This window comes from Nerophis ophidion, linkage group LG24, assembly GCF_033978795.1.
Source record: "Nerophis ophidion isolate RoL-2023_Sa linkage group LG24, RoL_Noph_v1.0, whole genome shotgun sequence".
Classification (NCBI taxonomy): domain Eukaryota; kingdom Metazoa; phylum Chordata; class Actinopteri; order Syngnathiformes; family Syngnathidae; genus Nerophis; species Nerophis ophidion.
In genome coordinates this window covers 23,846,725-23,857,305 of record NC_084634.1, presented here as the reverse complement: position 1 = coordinate 23,857,305, position 10,581 = coordinate 23,846,725, and the positions used below count along the sequence as shown (strand labels likewise).

Sequence of the window (10,581 nt, the reverse complement as noted above, 5' to 3'; positions counted from 1 at the left end):
ATAACACAAACATTACTGAGTGCACTTCACGACTTCCTCCTGACTCGTTTCCAGTTGAGTAATACCGCCTGTGTGTCTTCTCTCATCGTTTGCTTCAGTTCCTCTCTTTGGTGTCTTAAACCAGCGACACGACTCCTTGGGGAAGATGGCTGACGCTGTGGTGCTCAAGCAAAAGGACTAAGCCACAAGTCAAAAGGAGATTTTAGGATTTGTCAGAGATATGTTTTGTTTGCCGCTCCTACTGATAGTCATCTCCTCGACTTCTGAAGGTAACGATTCATTTCTTCTGTTGCAGTTCAGAAGTGTTCACCGTGTTTAATTCAGCAACGATTGCAGCCTTAGGTTGCTTTCAGAGCCCTCCTGCATACCCAGAGAGGGACAAGCGGTAGAAAATGGATGGATGGATGTTTCACACTCATTAGAATATAAAAGAAAACAAGTATTTCATAATGAGCATGTAGTCAAAATCAAATATTTTTATTAAATATGAAATGTGTTTTATACTTGGGGATATTTAAAATAAAAAAAGGCTTATTTTACAATGAGCTTTTAAAGGAAACACAAAATAATATGATTTTTACTCAAATTTTGTCTTTCATGAGCATGAAAATATAAAATAAAAAAATAGTGTATAATAAACATATCAATATAATTAAATATTATATAGTTTTTATTATGTGTTAAGTATAATATTTTATTTAACTATTTTGTGTTTCATATGCATGGAAATGGGGAAAAAAAGAACATTGTATATAATGAGCATATAAAGTCAACATTAAGTATTTTATTGTTCTCTTTAACTATTTAATGTTGCAGACTATTTAGTACAAACCCCGTTTCCATATGAGTTGGGAAATTGTGTTAGATGTAAATATAAATGGAATACAATGATTAGCAAATCATTTTCAAACCTTATTTAGTTGAATATGCTACAAATACAACATATTTGATGTTCAAAATGATTAACATTTTTTTTTTTGCAAATAATTAACTTTAGAATTTGATGCGAGCACACGTGACAAAGAAGTTGGGAAAGGTAGCAATAAATAGTGATGAAGTTGAGGAATGCCCATCAAACACTTATTTGGAACATCCCACAGGTGTGCAGGCTAATTGTGAACAGGTGGGTGCCATGATTGGGTATAAAAGCAGCTTCCATGAAATGCTAAATAATTCACAAACAAGGATGGGGCGAGGGTCACCACTTTGTAAACAAATTGTCGAACAGTCTTAGAACAACATTTCTCAACGAGCTATTGCAAGGAATTTAGGGATTTTACCATCTACTGTCCGTAAAATCCTCAAAAGGTACAGAGAATCTGGAGAAATCACTGCACTTAAGCGTTGATATTACGGACCTTTGAACCCCTCAGTCGGTGCCGCATCAAAAACCGACATCAGTGTGTAAAGGATATCACCACATGGGCTTAGGAAAACTTCATAAAACCACTGTCAGTAACTACAGTTGGTCGCTACATCTGTAATTGCAAGTTAAAACACTACTATGCAAAGCCAAACCCATTTATCAACAAAACCCTGAAACGCCACCGGCTTGGCTGGGCCAGAGCTCATCTAAGATGGACTGATGCAAAGTGGAAAGGTGTTCTGTGGTCTAACAAGTCCACATTTCAAATTATATTTGGAAACAGACGACGTGGTGTCCTCCAGAACAAAGCGGAAAATAACCATTCGGATTGTTATAGGCGCAAAGTTCAAAAGCCAGCATCTGTGATGGTATGGGGGTGTATTAGTGCCCAAGGCATGGGAAACTTACACATCTGTGAAGGCACTATTAATGCTGACTGGTCCATACAGGTTTTGGAGCAACATACAGTATGTTGTAATCCAAGCAACGTTATCATGGACGCCCCTGCTTATTTCAGCAAGACAATGCCAAGCCACGTGTTACAACAGCGTGGCTTCGTAGTACAAGAGTGTGGGTACTTTCCTGGCCCACCTGCAGTCCAGACCTGTTTCCCATCGAAAATGTGTGGCGTATTATGAAGCATAAAATACGACAGCGGAGACCCCAAACGACTGAAGCTCTACATAAAACAAGAATGGGAAGGAATTCCACTTTCAAAGCTTCAACAATTAGTTTCTTCAGTTCCCAAACGTTTATTGAGTGTTGTTAAAAGAAAAGGTGATGTAACACAGTGGTGAACATGCCCTTTCCCAACTAATTTGGCACATGTTGCAGCCATGAAATTCTAAGTTAATTATTATTAGCAAAAAAAAAATTTAAGTTTATGAGTTTGAACCTCAAATATCTTGTCTTTGTAGTGCATTCAATTTAATATGGGTTGAAAAGGATTTGCAAATCATTGTATTCCGTTTATATTTACAACTAACACAATTTCCCAACTCATATGGAAACGGGGTTTGTATATAAAAGAAACAATTATTACATAATGAGCCTATAGCAAAATATACATTTGCAAAAAATATTACATGTTCTATACTCAGAAACATGTCAAATATATCAATATTTTATATCAAGCATATAAAGGCAATATTCAAATTTGTATTTAAATATTTTTATTTTATAATTGTGTGCTTACTAAACACACAATTATAAAAGAAAAATGAGCATATAATCAACATTAAATAATGTCTATTTTGTGATAAATATTATGTCTTTCATACATACATCATCACACATGTAAACAAAAAAGTATTTATATATAATGAGCATATAAAGTAATTTTAAAATATCATTTTTTACTCATATTTTGTGTTTTGAGCATAAAATGTAAAAGAATAAAACATTAATGACAACATATACAGTCAACGTATGATAATCTTTTTTTTATTTAAATGTTTTGTGTTTAATATGCATCGCCATGTAAAAAGGTATTATTTTATAATGAGCATATAATAAAGTAATTTTAAAATATATACTGTACATTTTTCAAATATTTTTTGTTTCATACGTATAAAAATGTAAAAGAATGAAATATTATTAAGAGCATTTAAAATCAACATTAAATATTATTATGTTGTTTTATTTATATGTTGTGTGTTTAATATGTAACAATTATTATTATATAATGCGTATATAAAGTCAACATAAAATATTATAATGTTTTAATCAAGTATTTAGTGTTTCATACTAATTCCAATACAAAATAAACAAGGGTTGCATAATGAGCAAATAGTCAATAATGAAATTTAAATTCGTATTAAATATTATGAGTTTTCGTTACTCAGGAAAATGTTAAATAGGTAATGTTTATATTATGAGCATATAATGGCAGCAAAAATATTATTAGATTTTTTCATTCAAATATTGTGTGTTTCATAAGCATACAATTATAAAATGTTTTACTGTGTAAGCTTATAGTCAACATAAAATATTATTAAATAATGAGCACATAATCAACATAAAATAATATGTATTTTGTAAAAAATAGTATTTGTTTCATACTTAGGAAAATATAACAAAAATATCATATAATGAGCATAACATATTATGCATTTTTTATTGAAATATTTTGTGTTTCATACCCATGAAACTGTAAAATGATGAACGTATTATTAAAAAATGAGCATATAAAGTCAACATAATATATCATTCTAATTTTGTGGTGAAATAGTTTGTGTTTCATACGCATGAGAGAATGTAAAAGAAAAAAAGGTATTATTACATAATAAGCATATCAAGCCAACATAAAATATATTTACATATTTGGTATAAAATAGTTAGTTTTTCATACTCATCAGCATATAATATGTAATTATTATTACTATATAATGTCACATAAAGTCAAGATGAAATATCATTGTAATTATTTGCTGAAATATTCAGTTTTTGATATGCATGGGAATGCAAAAGAAAAAAGTATTATATAATACGAATATCAAGCAAGCATATTTTGTGTAAAATATTTTGTGTGTCATACTCATTGGAATATACAATCAAAATATTTGTATGTATTGGGCATATAAGGTAATACCTTATTTAATTTATTTTAAATATTTTGAGTTTCATAAGCATCAAAATGTAAAAGAAAAATAAATCTTATATGATTAGCATATAATGTCAACATTAAGTATTTTTTTATATATTTTTGTAATGGGCACATGAAATCGTCATTAAATATTAAAATGTATACACATTTTACAAATGTAATATTATTAATTTCATATTCAGATATGATATGCTGAGAGATTGCTTTAATAATGCTAAATTTAATATTTTGAGGGGCGACTTGTATTGGACTTTGCGCTACTTGCATGTATAGCAGGGGTCCCCAAACTGTTGGACGCGGCCCGCTAGCATCCAAAAGGGAAGTCCAAAGTTAAAATATTTGAATTTGAATTGTAATTTTGTATTTAACATATTATTAAATCTGTCCTATCTAATCCATTTTATACTGCTTGTTACTCCCGGTGTCTCCTTTAAAAATGCCTTTTCCCATTGATAATGTGACATAATTTCCCTCTGAATATATATATATATATATATATATATATATATATATATATATATATATATATATATATATATATATATACACACATATATATATATATATATATATACACATATATCTATATATTTATATATAGATATATATACACATATATATATATATATATATTTATATATATATATATATATATATATATATATATATATATATATATATATATATATATATATATATGTGTATATATATCTATATATAAATATATAGATATATGTGTATATATTGCTCATTACCGGGGGAGAAAGGAATATACGTTAGGTCAGGAAAAAACAAAGATTCTATTTCATCCCTACAAGTCTGTTTTGAATGTTTCCCTGCTCTTCAGAGGATTTTAATATAAATTTTATTTTAAAATCCCCTGTTTCGCAGGTTTTCTTGCTCTTCAGGGGATTGCATTATATATGCATCCATTTCCTACCGCTTATCCCTTTCGGGGTCGCGGGGGGTGTTGGACACTGTGTTATTATAAAATCCCCTGAAGAGCAGGGAATCCTGCGAAACAGGCCTGTAGGGATGAAATAGCCTCTGTTTTATATTCCTGACCTAATGTATATTTTACAGCCCGGCCCCCGGCTAAATTTTTTTAACCCAATGAGGCCCCATAGCCAAAAACTTTGGGGACCCCTGATGTATAGAGTGTATTGTTTTATTTGCATGTTACTGTATCACCAGTCCTTCCTACCATGAAAACAAACAATTTATTGACCTATTTCTATGTTTCCCACAGTACAAAGTCAGAACATGTGTGATGTCGTCCCCAAAGATCTGTACATCCAAGTAGGATCTAATATTAAGATATTTTGCGACAAAATGTGTGTCCACGGAAAGGTGTTTTGGACACTGGATAACAAAGTGTTACCCAAAAGCTGGTCGACCCCCATCAACTCGTCTCGCATTGCCGTGTCTCTGAATAACTTCATACAGCCCAAAGCTGCACTGCAGTGCCACAGTGTTGATACTAAGGAGCTTCTCGGAGGAACCACTATCAAAACATACGGTAAGAGTTTTATTCATATTCATTACCTGATCGTAACAATCAATTCATGTGAGATATCGAATCGTATATCAGCAATAGAATAAGTATTGGACTATATCGGCTTGTAAGTATATATTTATATGTATATATAAACATATCCAGTATATATACACACACGTATATATATATGTAGGTGTGGGAAAAATCACAAGACTACTTCATCTCTACAGAACTGTTTCATGAGGGGTTCCCTCAATCATCAGGAGATTTTAATGGAAGTATTCACATACAATGGTTTGTATAGGGCACAAATCATTTCAAACCATAACAAAGCAATTGCAAAAGGACTGCCCACCCCCGGACTAAACGACTCTGAAACCAATAAGGAATGTAACTGTCGCAAGAAACCTGATTGCCCTCTCAACGGAGGGTGCTTACAGACATCAGTCGTTTACCAAGCAAAGGTAACACGCAAGGACATTAACACATTCGACACGTACGTAGGATTAACCGAAGGAGCGTTCAAAACAAGATGGAATAATCACAACGCCTCCTTTAGAAACCAGACTTTGCGGAATTCTACAGAACTCAGCAAACACATTTGGAACCTCAGAGACAATAATGTTGAATATTCAATAACATGGCAAATTCTTGCATCCAGCACACCTTACAACAGTGGTAATAAAAGATGCAACCTATGCTTAAAATAGAAACTGTTTATTGTATATCATCCAGCTCTATCATCCCTCAACAAGCGCAGTGAAATCATTTCAACATGCCGCCACAGACGGAAACACCTCCTAGGTAACACATGAGCCAATCACCACACCCTACTCTGTGCCCTATATAAACCATTGTATGTGAATGCTTCCATTAAAATCTCCTGATGATTGAGGGAACCCCTCATGAAACAGTTCTGTAGAGATGAAGTAGTCTTGTGATTTTTCCCACACCTACATATTGCGCTCTACCACGGTATCGAGCACTATTCTCTGGATAATCCAATCAAGACATATATATATATATATATATATATATATATATATATATATATATATACACACAGTCGTGGTCAAAAGTTTACATACATTTGTAAAGAACATAATGTGATGGCTGTCTTGAGTTTTCAATAATTTCTAAAACTCTTATTTTTTTGCGATAGAGTGATTGGAGCACATACTTGTTGGTCACAAAAAACATTCATGAAGTTCGGTTCTTTTAGGAATTTATTATGGGTCTACTGAAAATGTGACCAAATCTGCTGGGTCAAATATATACATACAGCAATGTTAATATTCGGGTTCATGTCCCTTGGCAAGTTTCACTCCAATAAGGCGCTTTTGGTAGCCAATCACAGGCTTCTGGTATTTTGGTTTCATCTGACCACATGACATTCTCCCAATCCTCTGCTGTATCATCCATATATCAATTTTTGTATAAACTCAACTCGTCGTCTTTGGAGCAAGAAGAATACTGAGTTGTATCCCAAGAACACCATACCTACTGTGAAGCACGGGGGTGGAATCATCAGGCTTTGGGGCTGTTTTGCTGCTAAGGGGACAGGACGATTGATCCGTGATAAGGAAAGAATGAATGGGGCCATGTATCATGAGATTTTGAGCCAAAACCTCCTTCCATCATTGAGAGCTTTGAATGGTTGACCAAATACTTATTTTCCACCATAATTTACAAATAAATTCTTAAAAATTCCTACAATGTGAATTCCTGGATTTTTTTTCACATTCTGTCTCTCACAGTTGAAATGTACCTATGATGAAAATTACAGACCTCTGTCATCATTTTACGTGGGAGAACTTGCACAATCGGTGGCTGACTAAATACTTTTTTGCCCCACTGTATATAAATATATATATATATATATATATATATATATATATATATATATATATATATATATATATATATATATATATATATATATATATATATATATATATATACATATATATACGTTAGGTCAGGAAAAAACACTGAGGCTATTTTATCCCTACAAGCCTGTTTCACAGGTTTCCCTGCTCTTCATGGGATTCAGGAAAAATCCCCTGAAGCAAAGATGTAACTATGGATTAACAATTTTTTTTAATACAGCAAAACCCACCAATGTCAGCTGCATTTTGCACTATAAAAACGACTCATGGGGAGGTGTACCGCAGCTTTTCACCTGCAGTTGGAAGCATCAGGCGCATGTCTCAAAAGAGATAAACTACACTGTACTCGTGTGAGTTCACCTTCCGCCCATACATGTAAATTATGATCATTGTTGGATTTTTCTCGAAGTAATGCACATTTCTTTTAGTTCATCTCAGCTGCACAGGTCCCAGTTTGAAATCTGCAGCTCAGACAAGAAGACGTGCACAACCCAAGACGTGCATTTGTCAGGGAATATAACTCTGGTGGGCAACTACAGTGTGACAGTGAGAGCTAAGACCATCCACTGGGAGGTTTACTCCCATCCTTATCAATTTCAGCCCTATCAAATATGTAAGTATCAATGATGTCATAAATATGTATTTTTTTAAAAATGGTGTCTTAACTTGACCACGTCGCCTTTTCCTCAGTGCAAATTAACCCGCCAAAATTGAACCTAACTGCCTTATCCGGCCACATATTAGCAGAGTGGACCACCTCAGCCACATCCAAGAAACACCACTGTCAAATTAAATATAACAAGGTATGCATTCTTTGATCAACTGTTTCTAAAATGAAAGAAAAAAAATGTATACATTAGATAAGCCATGGTATTGAAAACTAGTTTTCGTCTCTGTTGCAGGTTGGCAATAAAGAAGCATTAGAGGTAATGTAACATTTTGTATTCCCTGTTAATAACTTACTCTATAATTAACATTACTGACTGAAGACATGTAATAGAGAAAAAATAATTCTCATTATTGTTATTATTTATTTAGATATTTTGATAATTATATAGCACATAAAACAATAAAATTAGTCATCCATCCATCCATTTTCTACTGTTTGTCCGTCTCGGGCTTGCAGGGGGTGCTGGAACCTATCTCAGCTGCACTCAAGCGTAAAGCGGGGTACACCCTGGACAAGCCTTTAAATTAGTCAATGTATGTCAATATTGTTGTTATTATTATACATTTGATACATTCGAGTTAAATGGAATTAGTCAATGTCAATCAATGGACCAGTGATTGGTCAGTAACAGTAGGTCGCTCACTCATCATTGGTCAGTCTACATGTCAATCATTGTTAGAAGAAGTGGTAATGATTGGTTAGTAACAGTGCGTCGCTCACTCGTCATTGGTCAGTCTCATGACAATCATTACTGGACACAGCACCAGTTATTGGTCAGTTACTGGTTAGTCTATATGTTAATCATTACATGTGGCACCGGTGATTGATCAGAAACAATATGTTGCTCACTCGTCAGTGGTCAGACTATGACAATCATTACTAGACAAAGCAACAGATATTGGTCAGTAACATACGTTGTTCACTCACAATTGGTGAGTCTTATTAGATGTAGCACCAGTGATTGGTCAGTAATAGTAAGTTGCTCAGTGGTCATTGGTCAGTCCTATTAGGATCAGCACTCGTATTTGGTCAGTAACAGTATGTCGCTCACTGGTCATTGGCCAGTCTACGTGTCAATCATTTTTAGACGCCGCGCCAGTGATTGGTCAGTAACAGAACATTGCTCCCTCATCATTGGTCAGTCTTATTAGGATCAACACCTGTAATAGGACAGTAACAGTATGTCACTCACTCATAATTGGTCAGTAACAGTATGTCACTCACTCATAATTGGTCAGTCTTATTAGGATCAGCGCCCCAGTATCGAAAGCAGCGCTAAGATCGAGGAGCAGCAACATAGATGACGCATCAGAATCCATCGTTAGCAATAGATCATTAGTCATTTTTGCGAGTGCTGTCTCCGTCGAGTGATTTGCCCTGAAACCGGATTGAAAGGTTTCACATAGATTGTTAGACGCTAAGTGTTCATTTAACTGCTCCGCAACAATTTTTTCGAGGATTTTTGAAATAAAGGGAAGGTGAGACACCGGTCGGTAGTTTACCATGAGGTCAGGATCGAGGTTTGGTCTTTTAAGAAGAGGATGAATAACCGCTTTTTTGAATGCTAGGGGAACAGTGCCCGAGGAAAGTTATAAGTTTATAATATTTAGCACTGATGGACCTAATAATACAAAGAGCTCCTTGATCAGTTTCCCAGGAAGAGGGTCAAGTAAACATGTTGTTTGTTTTATTCCATTTACACGTTGTAACAATTCCTCTAATGTTATTTCCTCAAAACGAGAGAAACTATTTTGGAGGGCAGTATCCGCCGTATATACAATCGTGTCAGTGTTAATAGAACCCCGTTGTAGCTGGGACGCATTGTCTTTAATCTCCTTTCTAATGACTTCAATTTTCTTACTAAAGAATTGCATAAAGTCATCAGCTGAGTGGGTGGAGCTACTGGAAGGAGTCCCTTGTTGGGTTAGCGATGCTACCGTACTAAACAAAAATTTAGGATCGTTTTTATTACGGTGGATGAGATTTGAGTAATAATTAGCTTTAGCTAAGGTAAGCATGCGTTAATAAGTTATTAAACCATCACTCCATGCTTGATGGTGCACCTCAAGTTTAGTCGTGCGCCATTTGCGTTCCAGCTTTCTGCATAATAATTTCTGAGCTCTAGTTTCTTCTGTAAACCACGGGGTGCGCTTTTTTGGAGCCTTTTTTAACTTTAGCGGTGCTATGTTATCAATGGTTTCGCGCAGGGCGTCGTTAAAGTTGTTAGTGAGGTTATCAATAGAGCCCACATATTTTGGGAATGGTGCCATTACCGAGGGCAGTAGGTCAGCAAGAGTTGTCGTTGTGGCCGTATTAATGTTGCGGCTGCTATAGCAGTTATTATTATTATTAGTTTGATGAACATGCGTCTGAACCTCGAATTTTATAAGGTAATGATCGGACAATACTTTAGTATACGGGAGTATCGTAACTTTGGAAGCGGTGATACCCCTGACAAGCACTAGGTCTATCGTATTACCGTTGCGATGCGTGGGTTCATTTCTTATTTGTGTGGGACCACAGCTATCAATTATAGTCTGGAGCGCTACGCAC

At 34.5% G+C, this 10,581-nt stretch overlaps 1 protein-coding gene across 2 annotated transcripts in view; it reads left to right on the top strand.

The window, feature by feature from the left end:
- The window catches only part of LOC133542597 (interleukin-31 receptor subunit alpha-like), a 35,761-nt gene continuing 25,180 nt past the window's right edge, over positions 1-10,581 (top strand). For both annotated transcript variants that reach the window (XM_061886878.1, XM_061886877.1), the window contains exons 1-6: positions 1-269; positions 5,221-5,490; positions 7,579-7,708; positions 7,787-7,971; positions 8,049-8,161; positions 8,261-8,284. In XM_061886878.1, the coding sequence (XP_061742862.1) occupies positions 221-269; positions 5,221-5,490; positions 7,579-7,708; positions 7,787-7,971; positions 8,049-8,161; positions 8,261-8,284 (771 nt within the window). In that variant the 5' untranslated portion in view covers positions 1-220. The remainder of the gene's footprint in view (positions 270-5,220; positions 5,491-7,578; positions 7,709-7,786; positions 7,972-8,048; positions 8,162-8,260; positions 8,285-10,581) is intronic.